This window comes from Schistocerca cancellata, chromosome 6 (genome assembly GCF_023864275.1).
Source record: "Schistocerca cancellata isolate TAMUIC-IGC-003103 chromosome 6, iqSchCanc2.1, whole genome shotgun sequence".
Classification (NCBI taxonomy): domain Eukaryota; kingdom Metazoa; phylum Arthropoda; class Insecta; order Orthoptera; family Acrididae; genus Schistocerca; species Schistocerca cancellata.
The window spans coordinates 595574268-595595683 of NC_064631.1; the positions used below are offsets into that span (position 1 = coordinate 595574268).

The window sequence follows — 21416 nt, forward strand, 5'->3', positions numbered from 1 at the left end:
ACAGTCTCACCACACCAGTCTTGGGTGTTATTTGTGTTAACAGATTTTTCAGTATTAGGTAACAACATTTCGATTTTTCATGTAGCAGAACGTTTGACGAAATTTGATGAGTTAATAGATTCTTTCACAGAAAGGAAAGCACATCATGTAAAGCTGTAGCAAGATTAGAGAGGAAAAAAATGCTAGGAACTAAGGTTTGAAGAAATGTGTAATTTCTTGCCTATCTCTAGTCAGTATTGGTTTTATATATCCTATATTTAATTTTATGTCAAAAAAACAGCAAGTTATTAACTAATAGGCAATAAAGAGTGCAAATTTTCTGAAGAGTTCTTGTTCTCCCGATTACAAATAATAAACAGTGGTAAGACTGTCACAGCTATGGTTTGTGAGCTTGGCTGGTAATCTTTAAAACAAAGGTGTTGTGGTAAGATCTTTTCACATAACTTCAATCTCCAATTTTCTCCTCCAAATGTGAAAATAATTTTTTTGATTCCTGCCTGCACAGGAAGAAATAATCATTGTAACAAAATAAGACAAATCAGAGCTTACTTGGAAAGATTTAAGTATTCAGTTTGCCCACGTGCTGCTCAAGAATAGAATGGTAGAGAAATAGTGTGAAAGTGGTTCATTGAAGCCTCTGCCAGTCACTTGAATGTGGGGTTCAGAGTAGCCGTGTAGATGTAGATGTCTCCAGTTCACATTTTGAGGCATGATTTAAACACCTTAATTGTTTCTTCATTTATGTGTCCAACTATCTTCTATTGAAGCTCAGTTCTATTGTGGCAAATATCATATGACTGAACTTGCAGATAATAATAATAATAACCTCATACTTTTTACATATAATGTGGTTACTTATAATGAAGTACTGTCTGAAAAAAGCTGCATAAATATTCAGTCAGATCTTGATAAATGACTACAATATCAGCGAGTCACAGCTGAAATTAGCCAACACACACAAATGCCTGGGTGTAACACTTTGTAAGCATATGAAATGGAATGATCTCAGACTCAGTTGTGGATAAAGCAGGTAGCAGGCTTTGATTTATTGGTAGAATACTTGAGAAGTGCAGTCAGTCTACAAAGGAGATTGCCCCACACTCCATATGCGAATGGAATGGAAAGAAACCTTAGTAACTGGTTCAAAGGCATGTACCCTCTGCGATGCATTGAACAGTGGTTTTCAGAGTATAAATGTAGATGTGGATTAATACTACACCTCTGACCACCATGGTCAAAGAGACCATTCAATATTTTACTAATAATAAAGATTCCAAGATTATCAGAAGGTGCCCCATATATCGCTACAGTTAACAACAAGAATTATTTACTGACAGCTCAATGACAAATGCTTCAGAATATTAGTTTAGATAAAAATCATGTACATTAATTGAATTACACATGACACAGTTTTTAACAAAAATAGAAACACATCCTCTTCCTCTTCGTTTTCTGCAGTGTAACACTTCAGACTGTAATCAGGTATTAAAACTGCAACCCAAGTACAGTACAATTTCTGTTAAATATTCACAGTCCTTGTGGTGATGTTTTTTGGCTTGTGGGGCATTCGATGGCATGGTTGTCAATGCCCCTACAAATTCCCAATCTTTTCACTGTCCAGTCTCGCCATTTTGCTGAATGGTGATGAAATGATGAGGACAACACAAACACCCAGTCCCCGGGTGGAGAAAATCCCCAGAAATTGAACGCGTGTCCACATGATCCAGAGGCAGCAATGCTAACCACTAAACCACGAGCTGTGAGCAATTTAATGGAGGTACTGAGTTCCTTTTCTCAAAGTGTAAACTTGCTAACAGAAATATGGCAAGACACTTATTCCATGTTTGTTCTTACAGGCACAATTTTTATCCGAGAAATTTGCAGTATTGGTCCGCATGACCCATCTGTGATATACAGTTTTATATTTCTTGTAACAACGTTTAGTTTCAAGTAGTTATGTGTACTACTAGAAGGGAACAGTTCCTGTTAAGCATCCAAGCTTTATATTTCAATACTGATCCATCTAGTACTATCAGACATTACAAACATCCTCATTCAGATTATATTTGTTTATAATTTCTATAGAATGCTTCGCACAGTGCAATGTGAAGTACATACTACTCCTTAAGGTTCAATGTGCCTTTTCCAGCAGCATTCAGCATAATAGAACCATCAAGGGGACATTACAGATCCCTAAATTTGAATGCATCCCACATTTCAGATATGGAGTCCATTCTCTCGCACAACTCCAGATATAGCAGTACCTAAATATTACTGATACAAGAACTTACATTTTGTTCAGTACAACTGGAGGGTACCACTGCCTACAACACAGCAATCTCGACCAGAACTGCCCATGGTCCTATATGATTGTAGATACATCTACATTATTTTACAACAATTCACTTGCGCTTGTAAATGGTTCACGCACCAGACTATCAAAATTTACCTTCTGTATCATTAACAATTTGTTTTAGCACCATTTCATATCTGTAGTGGAATATAAGCCATTATACGAGTGTGTTATTTTATGAGCTTAAATTGTGGGCTGACAGAACTGTACTTGTAGTGCCTATATCTTTCTAAATCTTGTTTTGAGCTGTACCTTCCCCATAAAAATATGAATAGTGCCACAACTCTGTAGAAAAAACAAATTTTGAATAATGTTGTACTTCTTCTTTAAACATGGTCTTTGGGGATCTGGAGGAAGATTTCACTTAACATGGTTTCTGAGTAATACTGCACTCCCTCCCTAAGCAAGGTCTTTGAGTGATTAGATATGAAATGGGCTTACAAAATATGTATTATTGAAGATTTGAACAGAAATGGGACAAGTTTGCACAGTGGTATTGTCTTTGTGAATAGAGTGGCTAAGGGCAGTGTTTGGACTGTGTGGCAAGGAAAAGAAAATAGAAAATTGGAACCAAAGAGATGATACTAGTCAGTCCTCACAGACAGACAGACAGTCTCACCCCCCACCCCCACTCCCCCACCACCCCCACCCCACCCCCCACAACCCCATAATCAGTCTGCAAGCAAGGCTTGTCTGCATGGCCCAGAGGATAGAAATGGTCACGATCCTACAGAACAGGAGATGTGCGTCTTCCTTATCAGTATGTTTCAGTTCCCACTATTGTGCTTAACTGAGATCCATACAATTCACTCATATTACAACATAGACTTCATATCATTACTCTTCTCTAGAACAATATGATACATGCACTTGATTAGGTGTCCACCATTACACAGTAGCCTGATATATTCATAGTGAGTTTATTTCTGGAAATTACAGTTTGAGTATGGATCAGTAAATTCCTAAATCAATAACACTTTTCCTAGAAAAAAAATATTGCAACTGTACTAATAGTCAGTAAAGAACATAGAAAAATACAAAAAATTGGTAACTAACATTATGTTTGTCTGCCCTACACTTATTTCGGATGCAAAACTTGTTTTGTATGGTCTACACTATACTGCTCTTTAATGATTCATGTGACAGGTCTTTCAACAATAAGGCCTTGGGATGAGGGATTTTGCTTATTACTAAAGGCACCTCATACAAGCAAAATATTTCTAGTCTTTGTACTGATTTTGGCAGTTCTAACATGACTTTTTGCCATTACTGATCCACCAATACAAAACATTGGTTCAATAGCTTTATTGTCATATTTTGACTAACCTCTGTTAGCATGTAGAATCAAAAGATTGAAACACTAACTTAGCATCAATGAACAATTTACTATTCTCAGAAGGTTGCCAAGCTAATAAGGAAAGTAATGGCTTAAATAATTATTTTTCACCCATGATGTACTCAAATGAGGTAATTTGCTTAAAATTTTTTTGGAGTCGGGTGTTAAGTTAGCCCATCTCAGATGTTTGTTGGAAGAAAAGGTCTGACAAAGATGGCATAGTTCTTTCATCACTCACTCTGCTGGGTTTCCTTGTCTATGGTGTTTTGATATCAACACATATTTAATGTTATGAACTGGTTATCTTTGTTGACAAGAGCATTTTCAGTATCTGCCAGTTGACAAAGAAGTCTCATCTTGTTTAGTGGCTATTTTCAAAGTGTAAAGCATTCCCAAGGACCAAGACCTACCTATAGACTGTCTTTAAGTTTTATTGAGACCTGATACACTAGTACTGGAGTGGCACTGCAGTTGTCGTTACGCAGTGAAGAGCTTATTGTTTGATCTTCAGATGTAGCCTTAATGTCTTTTCATATACATTGCTGCAAATAAATATCACTCTTGCTGGTCATTGTAATGCCCTTTCAAAAAAACTTGTTACTTCCTTGTGTCATTTACTGATGGTGAATTAATAAAGGGTTTCATGCTTGCATCAGTTGAAGAAATGTGCCCAGAGAAAGCTGATCTATGTAAAAACACCTGTTTGTCAGCAAAAAACTGTGCGTCGAAGAGTAAGCGATATTGCTGAAAATATACTAACTCAATTGTATGAGAAAACTTGACACTTAGAGTAGTTTTCTTTCACTGTGGATGAGTCAACAGATGTTTCGGGTATTGCGCTGGTGTTAATTTTTATTCGAAGGATAAACAAAAATTATTAAGTGTATGAAGAGCCTCTTGATGTTCACAGCATTTAGGCCATGACCACTGGGGAAGAAATATTTAGAGGAGGAGAAAATACTGTTTAGTGGAAAACTTAAAGTGTATTACATCTGAAAGTGACAGAAAAATGTGTAGAAAAAAAAAAGATAAAAATAAAGATTTTATTGCTCTTGTGTCAGAGTTGGTAGAAAATGACGGTGGGTCAAAACTTAATAGTGCATTGCATCATTCATCAACAGTCTTTGTGCAGAAAATGTTTGGATATGTCAGAAATTGTAAAGCCAGTCATGTCTGCTGTTAATTATACAACATTACAGTCACTCAATCATTGTCAATTCCTTGAGTTTATTGAAGATATTGACTTACCATCTTATACAGTAGTACGCTGCCTTTGCTGTGGAAAAGCTGTGATGTAATTTCTTCAGCTATGAACAACAATCACAATTTTCTTGAATGAAAGGAATCGTCCTTTGGCAGAGTTACAAACCAAATGAGTGGTTGTTGAAGTTATCATTTTATATAAATTAAAAGTACATAATTTAAATTACAAGGAGAAAAACCAGCTAATGCCTGATTTCTACACTCATATTAAATCCTTTACACAAAAAACTGTTTTGTTTCAGTCTCAACTGACCAAAAAATGTTTCACACATTTTAATACATGAACATTCAGTCAACAGTCAGAGACTCCATTTTTGGTAGATTTCACTGTTGAGTTCTTTAAAAATAAAATTTGAGTATTGATTTTCAGATTTTGATGCAATTGCAAATATACCAAGATTTTTCAAAATTCTTTTAATGCCAATGTAGAAACTTTTGGTGCAGAACTTCAAATGGAAATGGTTGATTTACAATGTAGCAAGATTTATGAAGACAACTATTTAAATTCATAATTACTGTAATTTTATAAGAATCTTCCACTCACACAGTCTGATCAGTTGTGTAAGTTTATTGTGACTTTCCTCCACTTTTGCCACTACTTATGTCTGTGTGGAGGGGGCTCCAAAATAAATGTACAGAAAATATTTTCAAATCAAAACTAACTGCTGAACATTTGAAGTCACTGCAGATAATTTCTGCTAGTAAACTTGATCCATAACTGCAAACAGTTGTAAGTGTTAAGTTACAGCAACATAAGTCTCTTTAATTTTCAGGAAATCTCATATAATTAATTACAGTTAAAGTGTTCAACTACATTATTTTGGAGTTGCGGTCTACAGTCCAAAAACTGGTTTGTTGCAGCTCTCCATGATTCTCTTATCTTGTGCAAGCCTTTTCATCTTGGAATAATTACTGCAACCTACATCATTCTGAATCTGTTTACTGTATTCATCTCTTGGTCTCCATGTATGATTTTTACCACCTGCACTTTCTTCCAATACTAAATTTGTGGTCCCTTGATGTCCAGAATATGTCCTATCAACTGATCTCTTCTTTTGGTCAAGTTTTGCCACAGATTCCTTGGCTCCCCATTCTGTTCAATACCACCTGATTAGTTACATGATCGACTCTTCTAATCTTCAGCATTCTTCTGTAGCGCCACATTTTGAAAGCTTCTATTGTCTTTTTATTTAGACTGTTTATCGTCCATGTTTCACTTCCATACATGGCTACACTCCACACAAACACCTCCAGAAAAGATTTCCAAACACTTAAATCTACATTTGATGTTAACAAATTTTTCTTCTTTGGAAGTACTTCTCTTGCCATTGGAAGTCTACGTTTTATATCCTCTCTGCTTTGGCCTTAAGTGTCTCATTTTCTAATCTGTTTCCTTTAGCATCGTCTGATTCAATTTGACTGCATTCCCTTATTTTTGTTTTGCAGATTGAGATTTTCACTCTGCAGCGGAGTGCGTGCTGATATGAAACTTCCTGGCAGATTAAAACTGTGTGCCAGACCGAGACTCAAACTTGGGACCTTTGCCTTTCGCGGGCAAGTGCTCTACCAACTGCACTGCCATGTCTCCGCAAATCCTTTCTTTCACGAGTGCTAGTTCTGCAAGGTCACAGGAGAAGCTTCTGTAAAGTTTGGAAGGTAGGAGACGAGGTACTGGCAGAAGTAAAGATGTGAGGACAGGGTGTGAATCGTGCTTGGGGAGCTCAGTTGGTAGAGCACTTGCCCGTGAAAGGCAACGGTCCTGAGTTTGAGTCTCGGTCCGGCACACAGTTTTAATCCGCCAGGAAGTTTCATCCTTGTTTTGCAGTTGTTGATGTTCATATTATATCCTCCTTTCAGGACACTGTACACTCTATTCAACTGCTCTTCCAAGTCCTTTGCTGTCTCTGACAGAATTACGATGTCATCAACAAACCTCAGAGTTTTTATTTCTTCTCCCTGAACTTTAATTTGTATTCCAAATTTTTCTTTTGTTTCCTTTACCGCTTGTTCAACGTACAGATTGAATAACATCAGGGGTAGGCTGCAACCCTGTCTCACTCCCTTCTCAGTCACTGCTTCCGGGGTAGGCTGCAACCTTGTCTCACTCCCTTCTCAGTCACTGCTTCCCTTTTGTGCCCCTTGACACTGCTGCCTGGTAGTGGGACAAGTTGTAAACAGCGTTTTACTCCACTATTTTACCACTGCTACCTTCAGGATTTGAAAGGAGTATTGCAGTCAACATTTTCAAATGCTTCCTCTTTGTCCTCTAACAATTCCTGCCTGGCGGTTCTGCTCTTCCTGTCAGTCTCATTTTTTAAATGTTTGTATTCGCTTTCACCCACTTCATTTGTTCCATTTATAAATTTTCTCCTTTCATCAATTAAATTCAGTATCTCTTTTGTTATCCAAGGATTCCTGCTATACCTTGTCTTTTTAGCTATTTTATCCTCTATTTCCTTCAGTATCTCGTCTCTTAATGCTGCACATTTTTCTTCTACTGTATTCCTTTCCCCTGTTATAGTCTCTTAAAGCTACGCATTTGCCTACATCTTTCCAATTTCTTCAGTTTTAATCTACAGTTCTCAATAAATGTGTTTCTTAACTGGTCATAAAATAAAAACAGCCAGTGATTGTAAGTATTTTGTACTATTTATCCACATTGTAAATTTTACACTGTAGAGTGTTACTTCACATAATGAGCATGATTCGTTGCTGAATATTACTCATCATTAACCCTCATTAATTGAAATACTTTGTCTGTAGGAATCAATGCATTGAATTCCAAAAAAAATAGATACTCAAACAGATTTATAATAGGTATTGTAATTTTTTATTTATAGTGCAATATATTTTAAAGGAAGCTGTTTAAAGATATTTGTTTATGCCTGTGCTTCAAAGTCTGTTGAAAAAGGAACATAGTGTTATTGTTAATTAAATTCAGGCACAACTGTTGCCACACTAGCGTCTTAAACGAATTCATGTTAGTTATCAATGACAAATGGAAACTGCAGTTCATAAACAGACAGTGCAAGGGAAAATGTGGGTTACCATGTACCGGCGAAGGAAAGATCTTGCAACATCGTTGCAAAGATTTTGCAACATCGTAGTGGAATCCTGAATAGTAGTATGGGTGACAACAATCGCTGTGTGAGGCACATTGTGATCAACACAGCTAACGGAATACAGCATCGTTGGAGCTTCTGCTTTACAGAGTGGTAGTTTATGGGGGAATGCATGACTTAATGTTCTTTTACAGTGGCCAAAAAGACCAGTCAAGGCCAGAAGGCGTTTTTGAAATGGTTATTAAAGACTAAAATAAATTACACCAAACAGACTCCTAATGCAAAATAGCCTTCATTAGGCAAGGCAATTTCTTGCATTTTCTTCTACTCATTGAGATAATTACCTGTAATGGTTGGTTGGTTGGTTTGGGGAAGGAGACCAGACAGCGTGGTCATTGGTCTCATCGGATTAGGGAAGGATTGGGAAGGAAGTCGGCCGTGCCCTTTCAGAGGAACATTTGCCTAGAGTGATTTAGGGAAATCACGGAAAACCTAAATCAGGATGGCCGGACGCGGGATTGAACCGTCGTCCTCCCGAATGCGAGTCCAGTGTTTACCTGTAATGGGAGGTGCATGATAAGCAAGGATTGACTGTAACAAAAAAATCATGGTGGGTCGAATATCACGCATGTCTGAGCAATTACTGTGGGCCGGGTTGATGGTATTTGCGGTTCAGTTTTGGCCCATGGGTCATATTTTGAGGACCCCTGGGCTAAGTAGTCGACCAGAAGTTTATACCTAGAAGATTCCACAATTCTTTACACCTAGAAGATTCCACAATTCTTTCGGAATTTGGGCTACAATTTTTACTTGACACATTGTGTCAAGTCTTTCAGTCTGTGACATGTGGCATGATTACAACACTGCTGCTTGGATTGTAGTTATATTTTCTTAAATGACAGCATTTCATTTATACATTCTTACACAACAAAATGTGCACATCCTTCTGGTATATGAACAATAAGGCTCTCTGGTATAGAGTTTGGTATACCAATGTTCCACATAGCACATCTTTCCGTATCAACCACCACTGTATTACACCAGTGCACGACATTAATAACTGCAAATGAGTTAATGAATCAAAACCAGGACCAGCAAAAACATATGGTTGACACATGCATTATCACTAAGGGTATATTTTAACTCTTGAGTGTGATATTTGGTGCAGGATGTCTAATTATCATTTTTATAAAGTTCAAAAATGGTTCAAATGGCTCTGAGCACTGTGGGACTTAACATCTGTGGTCATCAGTCCCCTAGAACTTAGAACTACTTAAACCTAACTAATCTAAGAACATCACACACAACCATGCCCGAGGCAGGATTCGAACCTGCGACCGTAGCGGTCACGCGGTTCCAGACTTAAGCGCCTAGAACCGCACGGCCACACCAGCCGGCTTTCATAAGGTACTGTTTGACTATACTTTACCAAAGAAAATGTTTTTTGTTTCTTTGTTTCATTACCTAGTAGTTTATTGTGTGTGGTAATAAAAAACTGAAATCAGCAAAGTGTGGCATTTGTTTTCTTTCTATACGTAATCTGAGAGTAAAGTAGCTCTGTAGTAATGCACTCAGAAATTTCTTTATTGGTACTCATGTTATTTCTGCTTATTTTCTGATGTTAAAACAAGGAATTCAAACATTTTGTTGAGCTACTGTCAATGCCACAGCTTTCTGGATTATCATTCAGAATTTGCCAGTAATTTGAAGATGTAATTTTTTAACAATATTGAACTCGTTAGAGTGACAGTCTTTTTATTTCTTTAACATGTCATCATCTTACTGGTTATTTTCCCTTTCTATTCTTTTGGAAGGTATGGATCTTCAATCTGGCTCCCATAGAATCAGCCATATGTAATCATCTAACATAGTCCTATTCACTAATTATCAGAAGGGCTAGTTTTTGATGAGCATTGTGTGGCAACTCATTATAAAACCAAGAACATCCCATAATATTGTAATTTCACAATAATTAGTTTTTACATTTTTGTTCACACAAAATTTATGTAATCATGCTAGATATGAGATTACATTGTAAAATAGTATTTATAATGGACAAAGTACAAAACCAGCTGCAACTTGAAACTTCCTGGCAGATGAAAACTGTGTGCTGGACCGAGACTCGAACTCGGGACTGTTGCCTTTCGCGGGCAAGTGATCTACCAGCTGAGCTACCCAACCATGACTCATGCTCCGTCCTCATAGCTTTATTTGTGCCAGTACCTCGTCTCCTACCTTCCAAACTTAACAGAAGCTCTCTTGCGAACCTTGAAGAACTAGCACTCCTGAAAGAAAGGATATTGCAGACACATGGCAGTGCAGTTGGTGGAGCACTTGCCCACGAAAGGCAAAGGTCCCGAGTTCAAGTCTCGGTCTGGCACACAGTTTTAATCTGCCAGGAAGTTTCATATCAGCGCACACTCCACTGCAAACTGCAGAGTGAAAATCTCATTCTGGAAACATCCCCCAGGCTGTGGCTAAGCCATGTCTCTGCAATATCCTCTCTTTCAGGAGTGTTAGTTCTGCAAGGTTTGCAGGAGAGCTTCTGTTAAGTTTGGAAGATAGGAGACGAGGTACTGGCAGAAGTAAAGCTGTGAGGACAGGGCGTGAGTCGTGCTTGGGTTGCTCAATTGGTAGAGCACTTGCCCACGAAAGGCAAAGATCCCGAGTTCGAGTCTCGGTGCGGCACACAGTTTTAATCTGCCAGGAAGTTTCATATCGGCGCACACTCCACTGCAGAGTGAAAATCTCATTCTGGCAGCTGCAACTTGTTTTGTGTAATGTGACAGTAAATTGTATTTTCAGTGTCTTGATCATGTCTTCAGTGTGGTAACCTGATAGCATCATAAAACATTTTAATCTATTATAAAATACAAACTTAAGTTACTTATTTTGTAGATAAAAATATTTTGTCTGATCGACTTCTTACATTATGATACATTTTACTGTGATATATTTTCAAACCTTTAAAAGGGATAATAAAAAATCCTTTTTGTGAATAGCATAATATGTCACATTATATATTTTTATAGAAAATATTTCTCTGTAGTCAGTAGCCATCAGTTTATTAACACTGTTGTTTGAAATAGAAACATACACTCTTTTGTAACTTACATTTTCTAATTTTCAGGCTGTTGCATGCTGATGATTTCTTATCTACATCAGATTATCCTCGTTTTTTGACAGTAAATGCACGAAAATCAAAGTATTGTATGGTATGCAAGTTCTATAGTGCAAGGTAATATATATATCCTAATTTTTAACATTCCAGAGCAAAATTATCTTCTTTTCACTCTTAATAAGTGTGCTCATTAACTCACTGAGAGGTGTCAGCACTATGTTGAGCTTCCAGTGTACAAGTCATTACCAGAGAGAGATCCATTCAAAGTTGGTAGGCATCAGAAATGGCATAACATTTAGTCAACTGCATAGATATACAGAAAATTTCCACACTTATTAATTCTATAATTAGCCCTGTAAATACACACAGAAACTGGACCACTTACAATAAGAACATAATAGAGTTTGTAATCTACCCGTCCCTCACATCATTTGTTGATTGTCACTCACTTCATAATTAACTCTTTTAATAAGCTTTGAAAGGAGTAAGATTTACTATAAACTTTTTTACTTATCTTATTTTCTTGTAGTTGGTTTTAGTTCTTCACATCTAGGGGTTAATTCTTGAAGCTGAATTTTTTTGATATTATCGGTTGTCATGGTTCCAGTTGACATAATAACTTTTGAAAGAATTGCCTGAGAAGTAATTTCTGTTTCTGTAATTTTTATTCTTTCACATTTTCCTATATCACACTGTCTGTACAGACTATAAGGTTTGCCAAATTGTGTACAAAATGATGCCAAAAGATAGAAGACAGACGTACAGAAGTATCTGATATGTAACATATTACAGAAAACGTAAGAAAAATATTTACTTTACAAGTCATAATCTGTACATATATCAGGACATGGCATTCAGATTTTCAGATCTGTGGAACATACTGTCACAAGACAAAAATTACAAAATCAAAACTAAACATTATAATACTAAACTCTAGAAATAAATACAGTGATAAGGTAAATTACTAGAAGTACAAATTGCAAGTTTATGCCCATAAAATCACACCTTCAAAATCTTCAAAAGAGGAGAGAAAAAAATCCAGAGCCTAAGTGTACAACAAGTGAGCCGACTCGAAAAACTCACAATGATGGGTACAGATCAGAAGAATATACTCAGTCATGAGTAGGATTATAGCAAAGAATCAATCAGCCACATAAACGAGTACATAAGGGTATGTTGACTCATGAAAGGACAAAAGAATTAAAAAAAATATTAGGGCCTAAGCTTACAGTGTGGGACCAACCCATGATCCAAACCACATCAGGTACAAATCAGCAAAAAATGTTTTGCCACAATAAAATGAATAAAGTTCATAACCACATCAATAAGTTCAATTATATGTAAAGAGTAATTATAGCCTCAATCAGAAGTTGCATCTCTTATTGAATGCGCGCGCGTGCACACACACACACACACACACACACACACACACACACACACAGTTGTGATGACCATGGGCATGAGTCTGCCCACAACTCAAGTTCCAGTCAGATACAGTATTGCAGTACTCAGGATAAATACAAGTAAACAGAGTCATAAATAGCTTTGAATGATGACATTATCAAGTAGCTTCAGGACCAAAATCAGTGTATGAAAGTGGACATGTATACTTCTTGTTATTTTGTCTATACTAGTAAATATCTTCCACACTATTTGCTAATTGTCCATACAAACTAACCAACATACTTAAAGACCTAGAAGATTCATTTACAATTGATAAAAAAAATTACAAATCTCAGTCATAACACTGATGTAGTTTGCAGATGCTTAAGTACATTACCCAGCACCTATGATCTCTTGTAAGTTGACGGGTCAAGCAAGGTACAGTCATACTGCAGTGTGGGGAGTGGATCTACCCACATCGTTCAGTTTCCTCCCTACGGTTCTCATCACATGCTCCAGTGGATAGGTAACTTCCTGTCTAGCATTCACATTGTTTGGTGTACTAAATATGCTTTTCAATACCTTCTTCACATCACACTGCATATGCTCTCCCTATTTATACTCCAAAAGCAATTACGTAGGATTTATGTCAGATAAGATTAAAAAGTATTCACATATGAAATTTTGAAAAACAGAGTTAAATGAAGGGAAAAAAATGAACTAGCAAGGTGATACACACAGATACACTAAGATACTGTTCCTAATTTTTACAGTACAAATTGTAAACGTTGTCCCATTTCAAAATTGCAAAAGGATCTACTCGTTTAGTCTCATGGCATATATGTATCAAATTCTAAAGCTCAAATCTATTACAAAACATTACTATATAGTGTATCATAGATTTCAACTCACTCAACAGGTGAAACAGAACTTAAGAAATCGCATCATGTTATGTACTACATTCCTGATAAACAAAACACAACTATTTAGTCTTATGAATCTGCAAACATAGTGTATATTTTGGATCATCATGCATCCATGTTCAATGGTCTTGTCTTCTGTACTAAAAGTTAAAAATACTGACACTTTACATACTTGGTTTGCTTGCCAGTAGCTCCTCTTATCTTTACACATGCAATGGACATTTCCACAAAATTCTTACTATATTGGATCTTGTCTCTAAATTGTTGTTTTCAATTTCATCAAATGCTACATTGACACTCTTTACAGGGTTTTATCAACTTTACTGGTATGATAGCATTACTTTGGTTACTTATGTTATCAGGTAAAGATTGAACACAATGAATGGATTCCATAGCACAACTAACATCACACAAGGAACACAAAATATATTACTGTCAAAATTACACTTCCTGCTTAGATCCTCTTTCACTTCATTCCACCAATTTGGATACAAATTTTGACTAACCACAGCTAACTTATTCCAAAATGCATATTTGTCTATGTTATCATCAATCTGGTCCCAAAAGTTTTCACCTTTATTCTCTAGGGTTACAGATAACTCACCTTTTCCTGTTTGGATCATTACTCTGCATGGCATTAATGAAACACTGCTTTGACTGGACTGGTATCACATTCATCACTTTTCTTATCTGTATTGTCACCATCCTTCACAAATAAATCTGAAAACTTTGTTGTTCTTAAATTCCACAAATACTCATACTCATCATCATCATCATATTGTTTCATAATTACTTCATTGTCAGCATCATTAAGAACACAAGTCTCCTCTCCATCGAAGTCACTTACCTCACCTTCATTCATTTGCAATAAGCTACCAGCCTCAGACTTACCAACCTCAGTTATTTCAAAGCTCTCATTCACATCTACATAAAAAAAAACACTGCCTAGTTCAGATCCAATACGGTCATCACCTGATTTACATACATCAATAACACTGTTTTCTGACCAAGAGAAGAAATCATTAATACATACTAAATCAAAATTCTCACTACTCTCACATTCTGGTTTGTGATTAAGATCTATATCACTATAGTTAAACATAGTATCCCAAAACGTTTCATCAAAACATACATGAGAAATCTGATATACCTTCTGTTCAACTTCAGATACCTGTGCCATGTCATTACCGCTGTTATTATTGTCTAATTGCAAGTGTAAATTGGGACTCCTGTGCTTGTTGTGTTTCCCTGCTCCAAAACTGTGGACCTTCATTGCTGTTTCCCAATTAGTTACTTCTATGATTGTTACTCTATTAAATTGCCCATGGTTATCTTGGCACAGTGTTACACCGTCCGGGTTATCTGGATACGTCCCACTAACACCAACATCTCAGAACTCCGGAGATGGGAACTTGCCCTTCAGTATATCCTCTCTTCTCATTACCCACCATGCCTCAACCTCTGCTAATTTCAAGTTGCCGCCGCTCATACCTCACCTGTCATTCAACAACATCTTTGCCTATGTACTTCCACCTCGACTGAAATCTCTCCCCAAACTCTTTGCCTTTACAAATGTCTGCTTGTGTCTGTGTGTGTGCGGATGGATACGTGTGTGTGTGCGAGTGTATACCTGTCCTTTTTCCCCCCTAAGGTAAGTCTTTCCGCTCCCGGGATTGGAATAACTCCTTACCCTCTCCTTTAAAACCCACATCCTTTCGTCTTTCCCTCTCCTTCCCTCTTTCCTGATGAAGCAACTGTTGGTTGCGAAAGCTTGAATTTTGTGTGTATGTTTGTGTTTGTTTGTGTGTCTATCGACATGCCAGCGCTTTCATTTGGTAAGTCACATCATCTTTGTTTTTAGACATATTTTTCCCACGTGGAATGTTTCCCTCTATTATATTCATCTTACTATTGTTTTCAGTTTTTAGGTCATTTCATTGCCCTTGTAGTGAAGTAAATTTGCTATCATTATCTCTTATTAATCAACCAGCACAGAAGCATATAGCTAACACAATGGTATTGCTTCCAACTACTGAGGAGCAAGTATGGAATGTTGTAAGGCAATTAAAGAACAAAAACTCAGCAGATTTAGATGAAATCCCAATGTTCATGCTGAAAAAAATGCATAAATGGTATCAAAGCTTCTCTAATAGAAATAAAATGAATCTTTCAAAACTGGTTGCTTCCCTGACTATATGGAGCATGCAAAAATTTTACCAGTTCACAAGAAAGGTGATGTAGAAAACATTGAGAACTACAGATCAATAGCCCTATTGTCATTCTTTTCCTAAGTGATAGAGACAATATTGAAAAACAGGCTTGTAAGCTGTCTAAGCAAATTCAACTTTCAAGCCATGCAGATGAACAGAATCCGATATAGCACAGTTCACAAAAACAGTTTTAGAAACGCTAGATGAGAACAGCTATGTAACTGGCCTTTTCCTAACTCTGTCTAAGGCATTTGATACAGTTGACCACCAGAAACTGTTGCATTAGTTACAGGCACTAGGAGTAAGGGGAGTGGTTAACAAATGGTTTTGTTCATATTTAGAAAACAGAGATCACACATATCTCCAGTGGATCAAAGTACATTGAGAAACATATATCGGATCCACAATATATCAATATTGGGTTTCCGCAAGGAAGTGTGCTAGGCCCAGTGTTGTTTCTGGCATATATAAATGATTTCCCACAATGCATCAGCCATGCAGAGAAGATATTGTTTGCTGATTATAGCAACATATTTATCACAAGCAAGATACCAGCACAGATGTTGGAAAAATTCTACTGAAGTGTTGAGGGATGTCTACCAGTGGTCACAGGAAAACAAAGTAACCCTCATTGTAAAGAGAACATACAATGAATAGGAAACAGAATCCCTTAAATTTAAAACTAGGTAACATCTCCATAGATGATGTACCTACAACAAAATTCTTAGGGTTGCACATTGACAGCCAAATGAAATGGAATGAACATGCTATGAAACTCTTGAAAAAGATATCCATAACACGTTATGCATTCAGAGGCCTTGCATCTGCAAGCAGTGATGAATAGCTGAGAACTGTACACATTAGTTACATTCATTCAGTAATAAGTAGTGGTACAATTTTCTGGGGAAAAAGTGCTCACAATTTGCAGACAGTATCTAAAATGCAAGGAGAGCAGTAAGAATTACAACAAAAAACAGTAAGTGGCCCACTGCCGAGAACTTTTCGAAATGTTAGAAATTCTAACTGTTCCTCATGAATTTATTTTCCAAACTATAGTGTATATCAATAAAAATATAGAAAATAATAGTACAAATAGCAGTTTTCATGACTGTAGTACAGGAACAAGTCATTGTCTTCACGTAGACAGGATAAATAAATATAAGACTCAAAATAACAATATTAGAGAAGGAAAGTTGCTACTCACCATATAGCAGAGATCCTGAGTCGCAATAGGCACAACAAAAGATTCACACAATTACAGCTTTCGGCCATTAAGGCCTTTGTCAACAATAGACACACACACACACACACACACACACACACACACACACACACACACACACACACACAGGTCTCCATGTTTCCATGAGAGAGAGTGGAGAGAGAGAGAGAGAGAGAGAGAGAGAGAGAGAGAGAGAGAGAGAGAGAGAGAGAGAGTGTGTCTACTGTTGACAAAGGCCTTAATGGCTGATAGCTATAATTGTGTGAATTTTTTGGTGTGCCTATTGCGACTCAGCATCTCCACTATATGGTGAATACCAACTTTCCTTCTCTAATATTGTTACATTCCATCCTGGGTTTTCTATTGTAAGACTCAAAATAGTTTCTCGTATGAAGATGTAAAATGCTACATAAAATAAAAGAAACAGATAACATGTACTGCTTTAGGAAAAATCTTAAACTGTATTTGCAGAAACATTGTTTTTACACTATGAGTGAATTCCTTAGTAAAAATGATAGTAAATAACTTCTGCTTCACAATGTTTAACTATATCCAGTGTCTTGATAAGGAACAAAAATGATTGTAAATAACTTACGTCTCACAATGTTAAACAATGTGTAATGAAAAATTGTATAAATGTGTGAATGTACAGAAACTGACAACATCCATACATTTAAAAATGGTCTATGGATGGATAAATAAATAAATAAGTAAATAAATTTCAGTCAACTGATCATTAACAGCACTAAATTTACTATTTTTATCTCTTCTTATTTCAGTTAACTGATCATTCACTGCACTAAATTTTGATATTGTTATCTGTCTTCATTTCTGCAGCAGACAAAACTTCATTATCAGTCAATTGATCCCAGATGATGCCACCATTTGTAATCTACCCCTCCCTCAAATCATTTGTTGATTGTCACTAAATTTGTAATAGCTCTTTTAATAAGCTTTGAGAGGAATAAGATTTACAATAAACTTTTTACTCACCTTCTTTTCTTGTGGTTGTGAAGCTGAAATTTTTTGATATTATAGGTTGTCATAGTTCTAGTTGATGTAATAACTTTCTGTTTCTGTAATTTTCATTCTTTTGCATTTTTCTATATCACACTGTCTGTACAATTTCCAATTCAAAATCGAAAATTAAATTGTTATTGCCAAACATGACAACGTCTGAGCTCGTCAGGGGCATGCCCACTATTAATCCTTTCTGCGGTACTAACAATATTCCAAAGAGTGGACAAATTTTCTTGACAAATGAATCTCCACCAATTTACACAATTATTTTATAAATAAATCCAGAAATAAACATAATAAATATCATCAGAGTGTGTAATTAATAATACACTACTGGCCATTAAAATTGCTACACCAAGAAGAAATGCAGATGATAAACGGGTATTCATTGGACAAATATATTATACTAGAACTAACATGTGATTACATTTTCACGCAATTTGGATGCATAGATCCTGAGAAATCAGTACCCAGAACAACCACCTCTGTCCATAATAACGACCTTGATGGGCTTGGGCATTGAGTCAAACAGTGCTTGGATGGCGTGTACAGATACAGCTGCCCATGCAGCTTCAACACGATACCACAGTTCATCAAGAGTAGTGACTGGCATATTGTGACGAGCCAGTTGCTTGACCGCCATTGACCAGACGTTTTCAATTGGTGAGAGATCTGGAGAATGTGCTGGCCAGGGCAGCAGTCGAACATTTTCTGTATCCAGAAAGGCCCTACAGGACCTGCAACACGCAGTTGTGCATTATCCTGCTGAAATGTAGGGTTTCGTAGGGATCGGATGATGGGTAGAGCCAAGGGTCGTAACACATCTGAAATGTAGCGTCCACTGTTCAAAGTGCTGTCAGTGTGAACAAGAGGTGAGCAAGACGTGTAACCAATGGCACCCCATACCATCACACTGGGTGATACGTCAGTATGGCGATGACGGGTACATGCTTCCAATATGCGTTCACCATGATGTCGCCAAACACGGATGCGACCATCACGATGATGTAAACATAACCTGGATTCATCTGAAAAAATGACATTTTGCCATTCATGCACCCAGGTTCGTCATTGAGTACACCATTGGAGGCACTCCTGTCTGTGATGCAGCATCAAGGGTAACCGCAGCCACGGTCTCCGAGCTGATAGTCCGTGCTGCTGCAAACATCGTCGAACTGTTCATGCAGATGGTTGTTGTCTTGCAAATGTCCCCATCTGGTGACTCAGGGATCGAGAGGTGACTGCACGATCTGTTACAGCCTTGCAGATAAGATGCCTGTCATCTCGACTGCTAGTGATATGAGGCCGTTGGGATCCAGCACGGCGTTCTGTATTACCCTTCTGAACCCATCAATTCCGTTTTCTACTAACAGTCATTAGATCTCGACCAACGCTAGCAGCAATGTCGCGATATGATAAACCGCAATAGCGATAGGCTACAATCCGATCAAAGTCAGAAATGTGATGGTAAGCATTTCTCCTCCTTACACAAGGCATCACAACAACATTTCACCAGGCAACACTGGTCAAGTGCTGTTTGTGTATGAGAAATCGGTTGGAAACTTTCCTTATGTCAGCACGCTGTAGGTGTCGCCACCGGCGCCGACCTTGTGTGAATACTCTGAAAAAACTAATCATTTGCATATCACAGCATCTTCTTCCTGTCAGTTAAATTTCACGTCTGTAGCACCTCATCTTTGTGGTGTAACAATTTTAATGGCCAGTAGTGTAGGAATTTTAAGCATGCTGAATATTTCTTAATTTTCAAATTTTTCTAAGAAAGGTAATTTCAACTGTACATACAGAGCTAGTCGATATCGATTGTAACAACAAAAATAAAGTAATTGCTTTTTATAGATTTTAGCCTGAAATATAATACATCATGTACAAAGACAAATGCAGTTCTTTCAGAACAACAGTTGAGATAATATTAATCTGTTAAAAAATTCGTAAATATTTTTTGGTATCGCCAACTTCTGTTGAGGAAAAGTAATGTTAGAGAAGGGTGTCCCATTAAAAGTTCACAGAATTTGTTCTCTTTACAGTGCATGCATTCCATGTAATATTTTTTCCTTTAGAGGTTGTTTAAACATGGCCCTTTCAGTACCTGTGTTAATACATATTTTATATAAAAATTGGCTAACCTGAAAAATTGATCTTAATTCGCTCTTTGATGTTGGTTTTGAACATTTTGCTATGGCTGATATTTTGCCACTGTCAGGCAAAATCCTCTCTTCATTTATGCTATGATGTAGAAAGTTTAGTTGTTTCACAGCAAACTTACACTTTTCTAAATTTAATGTCATTCCCCCTTTCCTTAGCTTCTATCCTACTTCCTTTAAGGCTACATGTTTTCCCAGTTATAAGAATTTTGTCCGTATAAATGACCAATTTTGCCCGAAGTTCACTTCCTAAAAGAAAATCTAATACTCGAAAAAATACTGCCATTGTACTGACTTCTACTTCTCTCGATTATTTCCCATTTTTGTATCTTTTAAAGTCCCCTTTCAGTCACTTTTATTTTTCAAATTGGCCCTCCATAGGACTTGATAAAGAATGGACCATGTAATTTCAACTTTACTTTACATTGATAATTTCTTACTCTCCCTGCTTTTCCATCAATGCTACCATAAAATTTCTTAAGTTCCTTTTTTTCCTTTGGATTCAAATTCTCAGCTTCCCTTCCCTTTTCTTCTATTACTTCATTATGTGATTCATTTATCGTGTCATCATTGCAAAACCCTACCTCATAATAGCCCCTTTCAGCCAACTGTTCCACCCACCCCAGCCTCACCCCAGTTTTTGTTACTGCTGCTGCTGTTATTTATCATTACTATATCAGTTTCAGAACAAATTCTGTTTTTTTGGACCTGCGAATAATAATTCCAAGTCTCCCAATCTCCCAGTAATAAAATAGCTCAGTTGCTGTAACCAAACTGACAGCACCCAGAGTCACTTGCTATCTGTGGCTGCTGCAGTACTTCACCACATATTCGGGGCACCTGCCAATCACCTTCAAGTTAGCTATTGTCAGATGCTCCATCAGAATGTCACATTGTGTTGTAAGTGACAGCCACTCGCAAGAACAAAATACGTTCAGTACACCAGGAAAATTTTAAAATTCATGACCTATGTTTGCTGAAAGCATGGTTGGTTGGTTGGTTGGTTGATGGTGGTAGGAGACCAAACAGCAAGGTCAGGGGGTTCGATCCCCGGCTGGGTCGGAGGTTTTCTCCCCCCAGGGAATGGGTGTTGTGTTGTCTTTGTCATCATCATCTCATCCTCATCGACATGCAAGTCGCCAAAGGTGTGTCAACCTAAAAGACTTGCACCAGGCAACCGGTCTACCTGACGGGAGGCCCTAGACTAGTGACATTTAATTTCATTGGTCCTATCAGATTAGGGAAGGAAGGGGAAGGAAATCAGCTGTGCCCTTTCAAAGGAGCCATCCTGGCATTTGCCTGAAGTGATTTAGGAAAACGTGGAAAACCCAAATCAGGATGGCTGGATACAAATTTGAACC

General features: G+C 37.2%; 1 protein-coding gene across 1 annotated transcript in view; it reads left to right on the forward strand.

The window, feature by feature from the left end:
- LOC126088102 (snRNA-activating protein complex subunit 3-like) overlaps positions 1 to 21416 on the forward strand; it is a 156556-nt gene that overhangs the window by 131748 nt on the left and 3392 nt on the right. Inside the window, exon 5 of the mRNA XM_049906198.1 lies at positions 11145 to 11252. Within this exon, the coding sequence (XP_049762155.1) occupies positions 11145 to 11252 (108 nt within the window). The remainder of the gene's footprint in view (positions 1 to 11144; positions 11253 to 21416) is intronic.